Genomic DNA, 20,186 nt, shown 5'->3' with positions numbered 1-20,186 from the left:
TGCCTTGCTTTTCTGTTTAATACATTATCATTTGGTACTTCAATGTGTGGTATTCTCTCTTTGGTTTCATGCATGTCGCAATGTGTGTTTTTTCATTCACATGCTGCCATTGTGTGGGTTTGACGGATATATGTTGATGTGCAGAATAGCCATTTGGGATGCATCATGTGCTGGTGATTTCTTTGTGTGGTGGATGTCATACCTGGTGGTGTGTTCGGACTGGGGTGGCGTGGGCAGTGTATTGAGGGGGCATGGGGGCCAGGGTTATGAATCGTAATGAGGTGTTGGGTGGACATGTATGGGGGCCTGCTGGCAGCTGTCCTGCACTGCTGGGGGGTGGGGGTGCAGGGGGACATGAGTGGGACATGAGTGGGGGCCTGCTGGCAGGTGCCCCGCAATGCTGGGGGGTGCGGGTGCAGGAGGACATGAGTGGGACATGAGTGGGGGCCTGCTGGCAGGTGCCCCGCAATGCTGGGGGGTGGGGGTGCAGGGGGACATGAGTGGGACATGAGTGGGGGCCTGCTGGCAGGTGCCCCATAGTGCTGGGGGGTGGGGGTGCTGGGAGACATGCGTTGTTGATCAGTAGTGCAAGGTGACATGTGGCTTGGCTGGGGGACATTCCCATGGTGGATGGGCTGCCTGCGGGACATTATCAGGGGTGCAGGGTAGTCCCCTGTGGTGTGGGCTGCCTGCTGGGGCCGTGGAGGGTGTAGAGGGAACACCTGGGAGGACCCACATGGCCAATTCACGTGTAGTACTCCCCGGAACCCCTGAAATACACGTACCCTGCTGAATTTGCATGTGAAACTTCCCACGCACCCCTAAATGACGTGCAAAGGGGTACGCGACAAACACGGACACCCGCTGTGTGAATAATAGCGTGTGCGTGTATTTCGTGGGTGCGCGAGAAGTTGAACACGTGATCGGGCCTGGGGGAGCGAGGTACGTGTATTTCAGGGGTTCGCGGGAAGTTTAACACGCAATCGGGCCTGGGGGAGCGGGGTACGTGTATTTCAGGGGCTCGCGGGAAGTTTAACACGCGATCGGGCCTGGGGGAGCAGGGTACCACTCACCGTCTGCCTTGCGTGTAGAAGAACGCGTAGCCAACACCCACCCGCTTTGAAGTAATAGCGTATGAACCCGAACGCCTGCAGAACACACGCACCGCACCCCATGAAAAGCACGTACAGAGCAATGGAAATCCACGTGGGATCTTCAAGCCCTGCCAGGGCAACGCCCGTGCGTGATACGTCACAGACGCGCTTACGCGCTAAGGGCCTTTGGTCCAATGGAATCGCGTATGCGTGCTGACGCGCTTACGCGCTAAGGGCCTTTCCTCGAATTACACGCTGACATGCAGAATTTTCACGTGCCAAATCACTCCGTATCAAGCTGGCCACGCGTAAGCACACGGAAGACCACGCTCCTGCCCAAAAGGCCGAATTACTGCCCCCCCAGAGCCCCGAGCAGCCTCCCACGAGCCATCTACTGCTGCCTGCCTGCTGCCACCGTGCCCTGCCATTTGGTACCTGCACATCAGCCATCTGCAGGGGTCCAGTTGCTGTGTCCACCCCTGCTGGAACAGAAGACTCCCGACTGGGATACCCACTAAGGCTCACCCAACAAGGCTCGGCTCCTGTCTTGCCCAAAAAAATCGAAAAATCGCCAGCTATAACGGATGCCGCTGCAATTTGCCCATTTGCCCTTTGTAACTGCCCCAAGTGCACCCGCTGTGCCCCAGCAGTGTAATTTCACTGTTTAAAGCTGGCACACACCATCTGAGTGCTAGCCTCCATTACTTGCCACGAGGTCTAGCCACTCCAAGATGGCCGTGCCGAAAAGGGTAATGGCTGGCTGGGCCTAACCCTCACCAGGCACATCCCCCTGCGACCCGATTGGCCTGCACTCGCTACTTCAGAGCCAACCAGACGCCCGCAGGCGAACGCCGGCAACACACACTAAGGCTCACCCAACAAGGCTTTGCTCCTATCTTGAGCCTGTCCTGAGCCGTTGGGCCAAGGGCCATGTCCTGCTGCCCATCCCACCGACAACACTAAGGTACTCCTGCCCTACCTTACGTTGGATGCAAAGCTACAAACAATCGCTCTTGCATAATTCACGCCCCCATCTTGCACCTCAGTGCACACGTGAGCTATCCATACCACATAACGAGTCTCAGCACCTTGCTGATTTTTGCCTCTTGGCGCTCATTTCGGCTCTGTAACTTTTTGTGCCGTACTTTGTACTCTTCACCTGCTCCTCCCTCTATGCCTGTCATCACTTCCCCCACGAGCCTCTGTGTACACTGCTCTCTCCGCTATTGCTTAACCGTATGCTCATCTGCAGTCACCACAGGTCTATCCACCTAAACCATTATGTCATAGTTGACACTTCAGTGCATTGAGTCGAATTACACGTAAGACCTGCTGACTGTAGCCTCTGTCTGAGCCCAAATGTTCCTGCAGCTCTGTTGACTGTAGTCTAACCGGCATTATCTGCAGCCTATTGTGCATTATTTGAATCTAGATGCCCTAGCATTGAGCCCAAATGATTTCCGTAGACTGCTGTTTGAGCCTAATGTGCATTATTTGAATCTAGTTGCCCTAGCATTGAGCCCAAATGATTTCTGTAGACTGCTGTTTGTAGCCTAATGTGCATTATTTGAATCTAGTTGCCCTAGCATTGAGCCCAAATGATTTCTGTAGACTGCTGTTTGTAGCCTAATGTGCATTATTTGAATCTAGATGCCCTAGCATTGAGCCCAAATGATTTCTGTAGACTGCTGTTTGTAGCCTAATGTGCATTATTTGAATCCAGATGCCCTAGCATTGAGCCCAAATGATATTCATACCACTGCTAATTGTAGCCTCACTGCATTAGTTCAAACACAGTTACTACCACGTACTGGCACCACACCACAAGTTACTTGTGAATCAACTAATCACGACATGCAGTCGATGCAGTCGATGTCCTATACTAGCCTCTACCTCACCCACATAGTCATCTTAGGATCTTTATCCTTTACTGCTAGAAGCTACCCTACTACTATCTTTAAGACACACCACAACCACCAACATACTCGTCCTTCCACCATGTTCCACTGCTCGGACCATCCCTCGAACCCCTACCTTAACGACCCAGCCCTGTGGCTCAAGCATTTTGTAACCAAACCTACACCTAACCTCCCATGCACACCACAACATAGGAATATCAGACTTAGATCCAGACCGCCCAGACCACCCTGTATTCAGCGCAATCACTCCGCTCATTCACAGCCCAACAAACCGGTAGCACCCAGCCCCACCCCGTCCACCCCACCCACCTCAGCGCTAAAGGGAGCCCTTATTAATGCAAGATCCCTTACGGCCCATGCCCTTGACATCGCTGACCTCATCACTGTCCATAACCTTGACTTCATAGCCATTACCGAAACCTGGCTACATGATGCCTCTGGCCCACTCCTCGCCTTATCCCTACCCAAGGGTTATACTATTATTAGAAATGACCGTCATTCCAACGCGTCTAAAGGAGGAGGATGTAACGCTCACCTGATTCCCGCAGAGGCGCCGGTCTTGACTGGGTGAATGCCGTATCTTCAAAGGTGATGTGTAACACACGGTTGGCTCTTTGGGCTGGACCTCTGTGCACTGTATGTCTGACTTGAAGAGTAAGATGTCTGCAGATAGAAGATATGGGATTAATGAACTGGGGTTATTGGGTGCCTCTCTCCTCTTCCCTTTCTCTTCTCCTGTAGAACCCCAAAGGTTAACGCCCTCACCTTAGGTAAGTGAACGCCGAGCTCTCCATCTGCCTCGGGGCAGGGTGCCGTAACCAGTTTCTTCACTGGATAAGGGTGCAGGCCTCTTGACCTCAGAGGACTGCTCTCCGTCGTTAACTGCACGAACGGTAAGTTCTGGGCACTTCAAATGTCTTAAAAGTCTTTTGTAATGATATCTCTTGTTTTGCAGGGTTCCGGCGATGGCGGATGGCGGGCTGATGAGCGTTGAGGATCGAACCCGCGTGAGGAATAGAAGCGCCTGGAAGCACGTAAGTAAGCGCTTGTAGCCTGCTTCACGATGCGCACTAACTGTCCCTTTTATCTTGCAGGTACAAGTTCGGAGCTTTAGAGAAGCTGAAGGGTGCTGGAATACCCACTGGATTCGGCGTGGGAAGGAGCAATGGCACGTGAGTAATAAAGTTTCCCAATGTCTTTAAACGCACCTTCTTTTGTCTTTCAGATGCGGGATGCAGCGCCGAAGGCCTCCGGAGCGTGCGAAGAGTAGGTAAGCCTTTGTCTTTCAGATGCCGGAATGCAGCGCGAGGCGTTGGTGACAGCCGATGGACCAGGTAAGAGATGCGCTGCCACTGAAGACCGTAGTGCTAACCTGTTCTTTCTTTGTCTTTACAGGTGCTGCTGAAGACTGGATTCCAGGATGGTAAGCCTTTGTTCCCTTAGGCCCAGGATCAGAAGCAGAAGACACGATGAGCGTTCTGCTGCAGAGAATGCAGAATAACACAAAGCAAGATTCATCCATCGGGTGTGGTTTAAATAGCCTCCTGTAGTGCTTAGGTGTCTCCTTCCACAGCCACGCCTAGGTAAGAAAAGAGTTCCTGCTTTCCAGAAGAGTTCCAGTGTTCTGAACCTAGGGAGTGGCTCCTGCCCCACCCAACAGGAAAAGTAGTCCCAAACAGAAGAGGATCAGGGGTTCAACTGGCAGGTAAGTAAGCAGCATGGTCTGCTGCAGGTAAGTCCACCCAAGCATTATGTGCCCGGCGCTTCCAGCGCTGGGACTGGGCATCTTTATGAGCCTGGTGCCACTGGCGCCAGGACAGGGTCCAAAAGGTCCCAATTGGGACTGGCTGGCACTCGGAACCGGGGTTATGGGTCTGCTTCCAAGGGAGTCGGGCAAGTCCTGATCTTTTGGAAGCAGAGATCATGACAGAGGAGTCGCCTTCATACATAGAGACAAGATCACTATGAGAGCTGCCAACAACACACAATTCAGCTCTGCAGAATCACTATCAGTGAAACTTTCTCTCTCTCCTACCAACACAGCAACACTCCATCTTGTGTACAGACCTCCAGGTCCACTGGGCTCTTTCATTGACGATGTTGCTTCCACCGTGTCGGCTAATACCAAGCCAAATTCCCAAATACTGTTATTAGGTGACTTCAACCTCGGCCTCTCTGACCCCAAGGACCACATTGCCTCTGAAGTTGACACTACCCTTTCCAATCTAGGCTTCCAGCAGCGCATTCGTGAACCCACACATAACAAGGGTAGAACGCTCGACTGGTTAGCTGACCTAAATTGCAATACTAATGTCATCTCCAACGATGCTTGTGCTTGGTCTGACCATCATGTTATTACCTTCCTCCTGCCAGCCTCCAACCCCCAGCCCACACCTATTATAGCCCCTGCTGTAACCACCAGAAATAAAAAGGATATTACCAGGGAGAAATTGCTTCCTCTTATCCTCCCTTGCCTGAACACTTTCGCTTATCAGCATAAGGACAAGGACCCCACTGTTTTAGTAGACGCCTTCAACAGCTTGATGATCAAAGCCATTGAGAGCATAGACCCACTAAAAATTCGCAAAGCCAAACAACAGTCCCACCTAAACTCCTGATTCACTCCGGAGCTTAACGTGCTGCGCAAAAAAAAGCGTAAGGCCGAAGCCCTCTGGAAAAGTCATCCCAGCCCAGCTAACAAAGCCTCCCTACTGATCACCTCTCTCAACTATAAGGAAGCTATCCTTCAAGCTAAAAAAGAGACCTATAATTCACGCATATCACAAGCAGAATCCAACACAAGAGAATTATTTAAAATCCTCAAAGAATTAGAATCCCCCTCCCCTGTCCTTGACGTGTGTACCAAAGACAGCACTTGGTGCAACAATATACAAAAACGCACTTCTCAACAAAATAACCACACTGCAATCCAAAATTAACGCCAAACAAAACTCCCTCCACACTCCTACATTCAGCAACACCCTGCCACCCAAAATAACCACCCGGCGCCATTCAGCTTCACACCGCTCTCTGTTATGGAAGTTGAAAAAATTATCTGCAACTGAAAACCTTCCAACTGCCAAGGGGACGCATGTCCAGTCCAGATCATTAAGGAATCAGCTCATGACCTTGCACCGTATATCACCACGTTTATCAATGCCTCCTTTCAATCGGGAGTGGTCCCCAACAACTTGAAGGATGCATGTGTCATCCCCCTTCTAAAAAAACCCACCTTAGATCCGGAGGTCCCAACCAACTACAGGCCCATCACGACGGTCCCATTTCTGCTAAAAATCTTAGATAGAGCAGCGTATCTTTAGATACAAAACTACCAGGAAACAAACAATCTACTAGGCACGAGACAATCCGGCTTCAGACCTAAGCACAGTACTGAGACAGCCCTCCTAGATCTCAAAACCCAAATTGAGGACTTTAAAGACAAAGGCAAACTAGCCCTGCTATTACTATTAGACTTATCAGCAGCCTTCGATTTGGTTAACCACCAAATCCTCTGTCACCACCCGAAAACGACCGCCCATTTCTCTGACAAGGCCACTAACTGGATTCAATCCTTCTTGGATAACAGACAGATGAGGGTATTCTCGCCCACCGCCGCCGCCAACCCCGCACCAGTCCCTTGCGGGGTCCCCCAAGGATCTTGTGTATCCCCTACCCTCTACAATGTTTTCACTAAACCCTTGTTTGATGTGCTTGACTATCTGGGTGTCACCTACGCTAACTATGCCGATGACACCCAGATACTCATCCCCATCACGGGCGATTACACGGTAGACTCGAAAGCCTTAAATGATATATACCTCGTCATCCAAACTTGGATGGCACAACATGAGCTCTGTCTCAATGACGACAAAACAGAGCTCCTCTTCCTAGGCACACAGCAAAGACTTAACAAGCTGAACCCATTGTTCAGCTCCTTCAACATCGATGGAAATCCCATAAAAGTCTCCAAAGATACCAAAACGCTCGGAATCTACCTCGATTCCATGCTCTCCCTCCACAGACAAACGAATGCAGTTGCGGCCGCCTCTGCTTACACCTGCAAGCTGATCACAGCATGCCGCCCTTTTCTGTCCACTCATAACTGCACAATCCTTGCTAGAACTCTGGTCATGTCCAAATTGGACTACTGTAATGCACTGTACCAAGGCACCAGTCAATGCAACTTAGACAAACTCCAGGTCATACAAAGTACCGCCATTAGAGCAGCCCTGAATATCCCTAGATCGGCCCACATCTCGGAAACGAGGAAGAACCTTCGTTGGCTATCAGTCACCCAAAGGATCTCTCTAAAATCGCATGCCCTAACCTACAAATGCATGAACAACCTGGCCCCCATCTACCTCTCCTCACGGTTCACGCATTATACACCATCTCGATCTCTAAGATCCACCACCAACCAGAACCTAATGATCCCTAAATACAAACTCCAAACAGCCGGTGGTTCCAGCTTCCCAGTTCTTGCAGCCAAATTATGGAACTCTGTTCCCCTTAATATCAGAAACCTTCCTTCTCTGAATCTCTTCAAATACAAAGCCAAACATTGGCTAGTCACATCTGAGGGCCAAGCTGCACTGTGAATACTTGTTCACCTATGTATAGATGTACAAAATATCAATGCTGCTGATTACTATGTCAATTTAAATGTTACTTGATATGTCGTTATACTATGTAACCATTGCTGCTAAGATATGCGCCCGGTAGCCTCCGGGCCTGGTTTGCGCTATACAAATAAAACAAATACAAATACAAATACCATCGCTCCACAGCCCAGCCCCAGGACCCAGTTACCCACCCACGCCTGCCTCGGGGGTCGCCATGTCGGGGCAAACACCATCCGAGACCACTGGCGAGCCCCAGCCAGAGGGGCAGAGGGCCACCAGCTTCAGTCAGAAGGAAGTTGGTGTTCTGGTGGAGCTTGTCCTGGGGCATTATGATGCCCTCTTCGGATCATCACGCGCCGACAAGGAAGGACGGTACAGGATCTGGGACGACTTTGTGGTTGCCATCAACGCGGAGGGGTGGCAACCAGCAACATCAAGCAAGTCAATAAGCGCTGGGAGGACTTGAGGTCCAGGACCCTCATGAAGGCCCGGCGCCTCATGGAGGGGGGCCGGGGCAGCATGAGTACCATCCAGCTGAGGGTCCTGGAACGTGTACGCCCAGCGCTCCATGCCCAGATCCTTGAGAGGCAGACTTGTCTAGAGTCGAGCGGTAAGTGGCCAAGCATTGCTGTGTGAGACAGGGCATGTTGCAGTATGCTGGTTGTCTGATACTTGCCTGTATGTGTGACATAGGCCATGTACGCGTGTGTGTGTGCAGGGACATCATGGTCATGCATGTGAGACCAGTAATGTGTGAAGCACACGGTTGGTGTATGTGTTTAAATGCAACATGGGGAGCCCTATGCGGAATGGACACATGAGAGCATGCCAGTCTCTGTTCCTGGACATGGGTGGGGGAGAGGGATGGGTGCTGATGCCATGTACATGTATGGTGTCCATGTCTGTGTGTCTGACCTGCGTGTCTGTGACTTGTGAATGCCATGGATGCATGACACATGTCTGTGACAATGTTCAGAATCACTGATGCAGCCTAGTTATCCTTGCATCCACTGTGTCTGGGGTGTACGAGTCCCGATGGATGAAAGTACAGTGAAGTGTGTGCATGTGATAGGCATGACCCATGATGCATGTGAGTTCAGAAACAACATTGTATGTTTCAAGAGTCCCTTGGACATGTTTGCTAATGTCCATAGCATGCGCCATGCCTGTTACTGCATGTGTTTTGCCTGCACTGACCCATGTGTTGTGGAGGGACATGATGGAAGTGATCTTTGACAGTGCCACTCATCTGCTATTGCTTCCTCTCTAGGGGACCATTGTACAGTACCCTGATGCTTGTGTTCTATGTCTCCCTCTACACAGCGCAAAGTGAAGAAGAGGGCAGAGACGGCGCTGTGGAGCAAAGCGGCGGGGTTGCCCCCATGGCTGCAGCGGAAGGGGTGGGTGAGCCCCCACAGGGGCTTGCCACGGCGGAAGACGGGGGGAAGCCATCCAGGTTGGTGGTTTCCACAGAGGAGGAGGAGGCCGCTACTGAGCCGCACATGGGGCCAGGTGGGGGCATCCCTGCTGGTGCAAGTGGTGCAGTCCAGGGGCAGGGGCAGGGGCAGGAGGCAGCACAGGTCGCAGTGGAGGTGCCTGTGCATGTCACTGTCCCTGACACTGTGACTGCACCACCATGCACCAGCAGGGATGCCCCATCCCAGGCCCGTCCGCAGGTAGGGGGGATGTCCATGTCATCTGACTCCCCTCCACCTGCGGACGAGGGGACCCCTGGCCATATGGAGAAGGTCCTGATTGGTGTCACGTTGCGCATGGGTGTCATTCGTGATGAGGTGCATGCTTCCCGGGGGGAGCACGCACATCATCACGAAGAGCACCGTGCCAACGTGGCCCAGTTGGGAGCGGCCGTGGTCGGGGGTTTCGTACATGTGTCGGGCACTCTGGCGACCCTCTCCTCCTCTGTGGAGGCTATGCGCCAGTCGTTCTCCATGCCGTCTTCAGGCCCAGATGCCACCAGGGCCCCCTGTGGACCTGCCCCAACCAACGCAGCCAACTCGGTGGGGATCCCATCACTGCCACAGTCGGGAGTCGGAGGTCCAGCAGGGGTGGACACACCAGCAACTGGACCCCAGCACATGGAGGATGTGACGGCATCATCGGGCAGGGCACGTTCACGACGGCGTTGGTGGATTCCATCAGCCTGGATGCCGTCGTGCTGGCACAGGCAGTTGCGTCGGAGGCAGCGGCAGGCTCGACGTGGGAGGCATCATGTCTCGGGGCCATCAACATCAGGGTGGCAGGCATTGGCCGGAGGGCAGGAGAACCCTGGAATGGGAGTGTCTTCCATGTGGGAGCAGTTGGGCCAGCAGATAGGTGCGGAGCGGCAGCGGGCAGAGGAGGAACGGCTCACAATGGTCAGGGCGGAGAACTCCATGCGGAGGGCGCTGAGGCGGGCTGAGTGCCTCGAGGGTATTCACAGGGAGTTGGAACTGGTCACTGCATTATCCCTGCAAGACCTCGGGGCCAGGGAACATGCCCGCCTCCAAGCCATTGAACAGGAGTTCGATGATGCCCTGGCCCATGACAACAACCAGTGAGCCGTCGGACTAGCCCGCTGCCCTTGTAAATAGTTATGTAGTTAGTGTTAGGTTTCCTTTGCTTTTTTATTTTTTTTGGACCATTTGGACATTGGACCACATTTTTGTATATAGTTTTTTCATTAGGTAGTATTATTAGATAGGTTTCATTTCTTCCATTGGGATCATGGACCCTGGATTGTTTATATGTATATAGTTGACTGTTGGATTTTATTTTTTTATTTTGAATTTACCCATGGAGCAATGGTTTTCGGTTTTGATTTTCCATTGGATTTACTTTTTTGAACTGTGACTTTGGACACCTTTCCTTTGGATTTTGATTTGTGGTTTTACATTATTTTACAGACATGCTACTTTTGGTTTTTAATTCCCATTGTCGTTTGTTTATTTTTGATTCCATTTATGTTGCTTTTAATACATTTTCTTCATCAAACTTCAATGTGTAGTATCATCTCATTGGTTTCATGCATATCATGATATGGGTTTTGACATTCACTGACACCCATTGTGTGTATGTGAGGGACATGTGTTCATTTACATACTTGCCATCGGGGTTGTATCACATAATTGGCATTTCTAAGTGGGTGGATGCAATACTTGGGTGGGTGTTTGGCATGTGGAGGCAGCCCATAAGGGCCAGGGATCTAGATTGTGATGACGTGTTGGCTGGGGGACATGAGTCGGGGCCTGCTGGCAGGTGCCCCGCAATGCTGTGGGGTGGGGGTGCAGGGGGACATGAGTGGGGGCCTGCTGGCAGGTGCCCCACAGTGCTGGGGGGTGGGGGTGCAGGGGGACATGAGTGGGACATGAGTGGGGGCCTGCTGGCAGGTGCCCCGCAATGCTGGGGGGTGGGGGTGCAGGGGGACAGGAGTGGGGCATGAGTGGGGGCCTGCTGACAGGTGCCCCGCAATGCTGGGGGGTGGAGGTGCAGGGGGACAGGAGTGGGGCATGAGTGGGGGCCTGCTGGCAGGTGCCCCACAGTGCTGGGGGGTGGGGGTGCAGGGGGACATGAGTTGGACATGAGTGGGGGCCTGGTGGAGGGTGCCCATGACTGCTGGGGGGTGGGGGTGCTGGGAGCCATGTGTGGGGGCCTGGTGGAGGGTGCTCCTGGATGCTGGGGGGTGGGGGTGCTGGGAGACATGTGTGGGGGCATGGTGGAGGGTGCTCTGCACTGCTGGGGGGTGGGCGTGCTGGGAGACATGTGTGGGGGCCTGGTGGAGGGTGCCCCTGGATGCTGGGGGGTGGGGGTGATGGGAGACATGTGTGGGGGCATGGTGGAGGGTGCCCTGCACTGCTGGGGGACATGAGTCGGGGCCTGCTGGCAGGTGCCCCGCAATGCTGTGGGGTGGGGGTGCAGGGGGACATGAGTGGGGGCCTGCTGGCAGGTGCCCCACAGTGCTGGGGGGTGGGGGTGCAGGGGGACATGAGTGGGACATGAGTGGGGGCCTGCTGGCAGGTGCCCCGCAATGCTGGGGGGTGGGGGTGCAGGGGGACATGAGTGGGACATGAGTGGGGGCCTGCTGACAGGTGCCCCGCAATGCTGGGGGGTGGAGGTGCAGGGGGACATGAGTGGGGCATGAGTGGGGCATGAGTGGGGGCCTGCTGGCAGGTGCCCCACAGTGCTGGGGGGTGGGGGTGCAGGGGGACATGAGTTGGACATGGGTGGGGGCCTGGTGGAGGGTGCCCATGACTGCTGGGGGGTGGGGGTGCTGGGAGCCATGTGTGGGGGCCTGGTGGAGGGTGCTCCTGGATGCTGGGGGGTGGGGGTGCTGGGAGACATGTGTGGGGGCATGGTGGAGGGTGCTCTGCACTGCTGGGGGGTGGGCGTGCTGGGAGACATGTGTGGGGGCCTGGTGGAGGGTGCCCCTGGATGCTGGGGGGTGGGGGTGATGGGAGACATGTGTGGGGGCATGGTGGAGGGTGCCCTGCACTGCTGGGGGGTGGGGGTGCTGGGAGACATGTGTGTGGGCCTGGTGGAGGGTGCCCCTGGATGCTGGGGGGTGGGGGTGCTGGGAGACATGTGTGGGGGCATGGTGGAGGGTGCCCTGCACTGCTGGGGGGTGGGGGTGCTGGGAGACATGAGTGTGGGCCTGGTGGAGGGTGCCCTGCACTGCTGGGGGGTGGGGGTGCAGGGGGACATGAATTGAAGATGAGTGGGGGCCTGGTGGAGGGTGCCCCTGGATGCTGAGGGGTGGGGGTGCTGGGAGACATGTGTGGGGGCCTGGTGGAGGGTGCACTGCACTGCTGGGGGTGGGGGTGCTGGGAGACATGTGTGGGGGCCTGGTGGAGGGTTCCCCTGACTGCTGGGGGGTGGGGGTGCTGGGAGACATGAGTGGGGGCCTGCTGGCAGGTGCCCCTGACTGCTGGGGGGTGGGGGTGCAGGGGGACATGAGTGGGACATGAGTGGGGGCCTGGTGGAAGGTGCCCTGGATGCTGGGCGATGGGGGTGCTGGGAGGCATGTGTGGGGGCCTGGTGGAGGGTGCCCATGACTGCTGGGGGGTAGGGGTGCAGGAGGACATGAGTTGGACATGAGTGGGGCCTGCTGGCAGGTGCCCCACAGTGCTGGCGGGTGGGGGTGCAGGGGGATATGAGTTGGACATCAGTGGGGGCTTGGTGGAGGGTGCTCATGACTGCTGGGGGTGGGGGTGCTGGGAGACATGTGTGGGGGTCTGGTGGAGGGTGCCCCTGACTGCTGGGGGGTGGGGGTGCTGGGAGACATGAGTGGGGGCCTGCTGGCAGGTGCCCCTGACTGCTGGGGGGTGGGGGTGCAGGGGGACATGAGTTGGACATTAGTGGGGGCCTGGTGGAAGGTGCCCCTGGATGCTGGGGGATGGGGGTGCTGGGAGACATGTGTGCGGGCCTGGTGGAGGGTGCCCATGACTGCTGGGGGGTGGGGGTGCAGGGGGACATGAGCTGGACATGAGTAGGGGCCTGCTGGCAGGTGCCCCACAGTGCTGGGGGCTGGGGGTGCTGGGAGACATGCGTTGTTGATCAATAGTGCAAGGGGACATGTGGCTTGGCTGGGGGGCATGCCCATGGTGGATGGGCTGCCTGCGGGACATGAGCAGGGGTGCAGGGTAGTCCCCTGTGGTGTGGGATGCCTGCAGGGGCCGTGGAGGTTGTAGAGCGAACACCTGGGAGGACCCACACGGCCAATTCACGTGTAGTACTCCCCGGAACCCCTGAAATACATGTACCCTGCTGAAATCGCATGTGAGACTTCCCGCGCACACCGAAATACACGTAACCAGGACATTCGCGAGTGGAACTTCCCGCGCACCGCTGAAATACACGTATCCTGCTGAATTCGCGTGTGAAACTTCCCGCACACCCCAGAAATACACATACCCAGGACAATCGCGTGTGGAACTTCCCGCGCATCCCTGAAATACACGTACCCTGATGGAATCGCGTGTGAAGCGTGTTCAAAATGTTGTAACTTTCTTCCCTTTCCATTGGGCATTTGTCCCCAATCTTTTACACTTGCAAGTTACACTTGCACGGTGTTGCTGCTTTGCACCTACTAAAATGCCCACGGATCGGGTATTGCAGTTCTTGGCAGTTGGAGCCCAGGAGTTGGGGGAAAGATGCCCAGGGGAGGCGCGCCACTTACAGTAAGGAGATCGCCAGCCACTTATACCTTTGCTTTTTTCGTACCATGTTTTACTGTTTTCCCTGTCGCGTGTTCTGACGTCATAGGAGCGACGGCGATCATAATGAGGGTTGCCATGTCCGCTTATTATAAGCGACTTTAGGCTTGTTTCTGCCCAAAGTCGCATATAATATTTGGAGGGCGTTTGCGTCTGTGCGCGTGTACTTGGGCTTGTTTACATTGCAGTTAAGCCCATTACACGTCGCACAGAGGGTCCTGCCCTGGGCTGCTCAGCACTTACGATGTGCAATTGTTCCTTAATTTGTCTTGCTCCCGGGTGCTCCCTGTATTTTGCATATGCTTAGGTGTTTGGCACTAATGGGGTAGTTACCTGCCCACTAGGTGGCCCATCAATGCCAAATGCCTAAACATATGCAAAAAGAAACCTCACTTTAAAAGTTGTCATGCTGTCAGACACACTTGCATGTAAATAAGGGACTGTTTTAGTTTAGCAAATGTCTCTACAGCAATGTTATCCTGGTGAAAACCTTAGTGCTGCCGCATTATCCACTAAAGTTCTTTATTTATATATATTTTTTTGGAAGACTGGGTTAGATATCGAAGGATTCAGTGTCATTGAAGTCTATGTACAACATCTTCTCAGAGAGATTTATTCTGGATGGCGTTGTTTCTTTTCAGCTTCCAATTGGCCATGTTATAATGTATTTAATATTCTTCTAGTTCAGCTCATGTTGTTGGTCACCCTGTTCACCCTGACAATATGCACACTTCCATCTGAAATTGACAATCTGTAGAACCAAGTGTTGGTGTCCATGTCCCCACTACAGTTGGCAGATGTTGCAAATGGACGACCAAAGCCATGTTGAGCTCAATCCGGGGGTGGGGGTGCTGGGAGACTTGTGTGGGGGCCTGGTGGAGGGTGCCCCTGACTGTTGGGGGGTGGGGGTGCTGGGAGACATGAGTGGGGGCCTGCTGGCAGGTGCCCCTGACTGCTGGGGGGACGGGTGCAGGGGGACATGAGTGGGACATTAGTGGGGGCCTGCTGGCAGGTGCCCCACACTGCTGGCGGGTAGGGGTGCAGGGGGACATGAGTTGGACATGAGTGGGGGCCTGGTGGAGGGTGCCCATGACTGCTGGGGGGTGGGGGTGCTGGGAGACATGTGTGGGGGCCTGGTGGAGGATGCCCCTGGATGCTGGGGGGTGGGCGTGCTGGGAGACATGTGTGGGGGCATGGTGGAGTATGCCCTGCACTGCTGGGGGGTGGGGGTGCTGGGAGACATGTGTGGGGGCCTGGTGGAGGGTGCACTGCACTGCTGGGGGTGAGGGTGCTGGGAGACATGTGTGGGGGGCTGGTGGAGGGTGCCCCTGACTGCTGGGGGGTGGGGGTGCTGGGAGACATGAGTGGGGGCCTGCTGACAGGTTCCCCTGACTGCTGGGGGGTGGGGGTGCAGGGGGACATGAGTTGGACATGAGTGGGGGCCTGGTGGAGGGTGCCCCTGGATGCTGGGGGGTGGGGGTGCTGGGAGACATGTGTGGGGGCCTGGTGGAGGGTGCCCATGACTGCTGGAGGGTGGGGGTGCAGGGGCACATGAGTTGGACATGAGTGGGGGCCTGCTGGCAGGTGCCCCACAGTGCTCGGGGGTGGGGGTGCTGGGAGACATGCGTTGTTGATCAGTAGTGCAAGGTGACATGTGGCTTAGCTGGGGGGCATGCCCATGGTGGATGGGCTGCCTGCGGGACATGAGCAGGGGTGCAGGGTAGTCCCCTGTGGTGTGGGCTGCCTGCAGGGGCCGTGGAGGTTGTAGAGCGAACACCTGGGAGAACCCACACGGCCAATTCACGTGTAGTACTCCCCGGAACCCCTGAAATACATGTGCCCTGCTGAAATTGCATGTGAGACTTCCCGCGCACACTGAAATACACGTAACCAGGACATTCGCGAGTGGAACTTCCCGCGCACCCCTGAAATACACGCATCCTGCTGAATTTGCGTGTGAAACTTCCCGCACACCCCAGGAATACACGTACCCAGGACAATCGCGTGTGGAACTTCCCACGCACCCCTGAAATACACGTACCCTGATGGAATCGCGTGTGAAAATTCCTGCGCACCCCTGAAATACACGTACCCTGATGGAATCGCGTGTGAAACTTCCGGCGCACCCCTGAAATACACGTACCCTGCTGAATTTGCGTGTGAAACTTCCCGCGCACCCCGAAATACACGTACACAGGACATTCGCGTGTGGAACTTCCCACACGCCACTGAAATACACGTGCCCTGATGGAATCGCGTGTGAAACTTCCAGCGCACCCCTGAAATACACGTACCCTGCTGAATTTGCGTGTGAAACTTCCCGCACACCCCAGGAATACACGTACCCAGGACAATCGCGTGTGGAACTTCCCGCGCACCCCTGAAATACACGTACCCTGATGGAATCGCGTGTGAAACTTGCCGCGCACCCCTGAAATACTCGTACCCTGCTGAATTCGCGTGTGAAACTTCCCACGCACCCTGAAATACACGTACACAGGACATTCGCGTGTGGAACTTCCCGCACACCCCTGAAATACAAGTGCCCTGATGGAATCGCTTGTGAAACTTCCTGCGCACCCCAGGAATACACGTACCCAGGACAATCGCGTGTGGAACTTCCCGCGCACCCCTGAAATACACGTACCCTGATGGAATCGCTTGTGAAACTTCCCGCGCACCCCTGAAATACACGTACCCTGCTGAATTCGCGTGTGAAACTTCCCACGCGTCCCGAAATACACGTACACAGGACATTCGCGTGTGGAACTTCCCACGCGCCACTGAAATACACGTGCCCTGATGGAATCGCGTGTGAAACTTCCAGCGCACCCCTGAAATACACGTACCCTGCTGAATTTGCGTGTGAAACTTCCCGCACACCCCAGGAATACACGTACCCAGGACAATCGCGTGTGGAACTTCCCGCGCACCCCTGAAATACACGTACCCTGATGGAATCGCGTGTGAAACTTGCCGCGCACCCCTGAAATACACGTACCCTGCTGAATTTGCGTGTGAAACTTCCCACGCACCCTGAAATACACGTACACAGGACATTCGCGTGTGGAACTTCCCGCACACCCCTGAAATAAACGTGCCCTGATGGAATCGCTTGTGAAACTTCCTGCGCACCCCAGGAATACACGTACCCAGGACAATCGCATGTGGAACTTCCCGCGCACCCCTGAAATACACGTACCCTGATGGAATCGCTTGTGAAACTTCCCGCGCACCCCTGAAATACACGTACCCTGCTGAATTCGCGTGTGAAACTTCCCGCGCGTCCTGAAATACACGTACACAGGACATTCGCGTGTGGAACTTCCCGCGCACCCCTGAAATACACGTGCCCTGATGGAATCGCGTGTGAAACTTCCCGCGCACCCCTGAAATACACGTACCCTGCTGAATTTGCATGTGAAACTTCCCGCACACCCCAGGAATACACGTACCCAGGACAATTGCGTGTGGAACTTCCCGCGTACCCCTGAAATACACGTACCCTGATGGAATCGCGTGTGAAACTTCCCGCGCACCCCTGAAATACACGTACCCTGCTGAATTTGCGTGTGAAACTTCCCGCGCACCCCTGAAATACACGTTCCCCGCTTGGCGTTTGCTGTTTGGCAGCCCTGTGAACTGCTCCAGGGTTAGCACAGACATTTGCGATGAATTGGGGATTTTCATGGCTTTTCCTTGCGTGACGGCGTTCTTGGGGGTGTTACTGGCACTGCTGCAGGGTCGCTGCGCCACTCTGCACCACGGCTGGTTTTGGAGGCTAAAATCCATGAATACGCTGTGCGATGAAATGGATTTTATCGCACGCGACTGGCGCAGTGTATCGCACGGGGACACTGTGCGCCAGCCGCGTGTGCCACTTTTGTGCGAAATTCTATGAATTACCCTGTAAATGTCAAATAAATGTACTTTACCAAATTTACCGTGTTGCTGTTTGATTTTAAAGTACAGTTTCATATTCCGAATTGTGGCGCGCTGTGTTGTGAGCTGATCTGTGTTGGTTTCCGGGTTCTGTGTGAAGTCGCGTGGAAGACGACTGGGCGCGTTTGCCTACGCAGCACAGAAACATCAAGGAGAGAGGCGGGGAATATGAATGTTTTGATAATGTCAGGCTCAGGGGTGGGGGATATGATTTAGCGCCGCAAAAGCAGGTCAGCCAGGGCGATGCGGCAAGTGATAGGATTATCACAAAATGGCGGCGCCCTACTGCCTGTTTTCGCGTGCGTTTAATGGACGAAAACTTGGGTAAGGTCCATAGGAAATTTTTCTAAAATCGAGCGATTTAGGTTTAAAAACACATGGCCGACCCGTAGGGGCAATAAAACATTTTGACCGAACCATTCCTTTAAGTGGGACTTTAAAATTCTCTATAGTTATAACCAACTATACTACCCAATGTGCATTTAAAGAAAAACAATTCCCTAAAATTGCCAAGGAAGAACTGTTACCCACATTTTGCTTTTGAAGGTAAAAAGCATCATCATGCTGCGTATATTATGGGGGGGCGGGAGAGGGAGTAAAGGACGTAATTTGATGATTATTTTGTCCTTTGTCCGTGCCACCATAATTTAATTTTTTATAGTGCTTTCTAGTGAATTTACATGACTTTTTAACACTATTCATTTACATCAAACATACTGTGTAATACAAAATCCTTGCATGCCACAATTGGACCAATGCAGTAAAATGAGAGTCCATCGCGAACTAAAAGTGTTTGCAGTACAGTCCCCATCATTCTATGTCCAGGATAAATGGAGCTCCGTTACAAGATGGCGCCCACTGCGATAACGTGTTCAAAATGTTGCAACTTTCTTCCCTTTCCATTGGGCATTTGTCCCCAATCTTTTACACTTGCAAGTTACGCTTGCGCGGTGTTGCTGCTTTGCACCTACTAAAATGCCCACGGATGGGGTATTGCAGTTCTTAGCAGTTGGAGCCCAGGAGTTGAGGGAAAGATGCCCAGGGGAGGCGCGCCACTTACAGTAAGGAGATCGCCAGCCACTTATACCTTTGCTTTTTTCGTACCATGTTTTACTGTTTTCCCTGTCGCGTGTTCTGACGTCATAGAAGCGACGGCGATCATAATGAGTGTTGCCATGTCCGCTTATTATAAGCGACTTTAGGCTTGTTTCTGCCCAAAGTCGCATATAATATTTGGAGGGCGTTTGCGTCTGTGCGCGTGTAATTGGGCTTGTTTACATTGCAATTAAGCCCATTACACGTCGCACGGAGGGTCCTGCCCTGGGCTGCTCAGCTCTTTACGATGTGCAAATGTTCCTTAATTTGTCTTGCTCCCGGGTGCTCCCTGTATTTTGCATATGCTTAGGTGTTTGGCACTAATGGGGTAGTTACCTGCCCACTAGGTGGCCCATCAATGCCAAATGCCTAAACATATGCAAAAAGAAACCTCACTTTAAAAGTTGTCATGCTGTCAGACACACTTGCATGTAAATAAGGGATTGTTTTAGTTTAGCAAATGTCTCTACAGCAATGTTATCCTGGTGAAAACCTTAGTGCTGCCGCATTATCCACTAAAGTTCTTTATCTATATATATGTTTTTGGAAGACTGGGTTAGATATCGAAGGATTCAGTGTCATGGAAGTCTATGTACAACATCTTCTCAGAGAGATTTATTCTGGATGGCGTTGTTTCTTTTCAGCTTCCAGTTGGCCATGTTATAATGTATTTAATATTCTTCTAGCTCAGTTCATGTTGTTGTTCACCCTGACAATATGCACACTTCCATCTGAAATTGACAATCTGTAGAACCAAGTGTCGGTGTCCATGTCCCCACGACAGTTGGCAGATGTTGCAAATGGACGACCAAAGCCATGTTGAGCTCAATCAGTAACACACATCTGTAAAACCAATAGATGTTTCTTAACAAGCAGTAGTGGACACCCATTTAGCTGTCTATAGTGATCAATTTCAACATAGATATAATTTGCGATCATATACTTTGCGATCAGCAGCCAGGATTACCAGTTTTTGAAACAGCTGTTTGCCACATGTTCCTGTCCAGTCACAACCGGGAGATGGCGAACGCTCTATACCAAAACACTGCCTGCTCTACCGGCAAAATGGATTGTTCTGTATTGAACATAGCCAGCCAGATGTTTATAACCATTCTTTAGCCAAGTTATGTTGCTACACACGTTTATTAACCAATCTCAAAGTGAATAAAATACAGTAGTGTAAAAAGAAAATATATTTCAGGCCAGCATTATTTTACAATCTGGGACTTCTCCATTCAATAATATATTGCTGTTTTAACACACTGGGCCTCATTACAACCCTGGGGTTAACCGTGCCACAAAAGG

The 20,186-nt window shown here is 53.3% G+C and overlaps 1 protein-coding gene and 1 long non-coding RNA gene across 4 annotated transcripts in view; one reads left to right on the top strand and one right to left on the bottom strand.

Annotated features, from left to right (window-relative positions):
- Positions 1–20,186, bottom strand: part of LOC138497207 (uncharacterized) — a 795,999-nt gene that overhangs the window by 280,062 nt on the left and 495,751 nt on the right. The window lies entirely within an intron of this gene.
- The window catches only part of C5QH18orf21 (chromosome 5q C18orf21 homolog), a 224,792-nt gene continuing 223,294 nt past the window's right edge, over positions 18,689–20,186 (top strand). Inside the window, exon 1 of the mRNA XM_069620530.1 lies at positions 18,689–18,847. Coding sequence (XP_069476631.1) covers positions 18,762–18,847 — 86 coding nt within the window. The 5' untranslated portion in view covers positions 18,689–18,761. The remainder of the gene's footprint in view (positions 18,848–20,186) is intronic.

The sequence above is a fragment of the Ambystoma mexicanum genome, chromosome 5q (assembly GCF_040938575.1).
Source record: "Ambystoma mexicanum isolate Mex_15411 chromosome 5q, UKY_AmexF1_1, whole genome shotgun sequence".
Classification (NCBI taxonomy): domain Eukaryota; kingdom Metazoa; phylum Chordata; class Amphibia; order Caudata; family Ambystomatidae; genus Ambystoma; species Ambystoma mexicanum.
The sequence above is the reverse complement of the archived record's forward strand: the minus strand, read 5'-3'. Positions and strand labels throughout refer to the sequence as shown.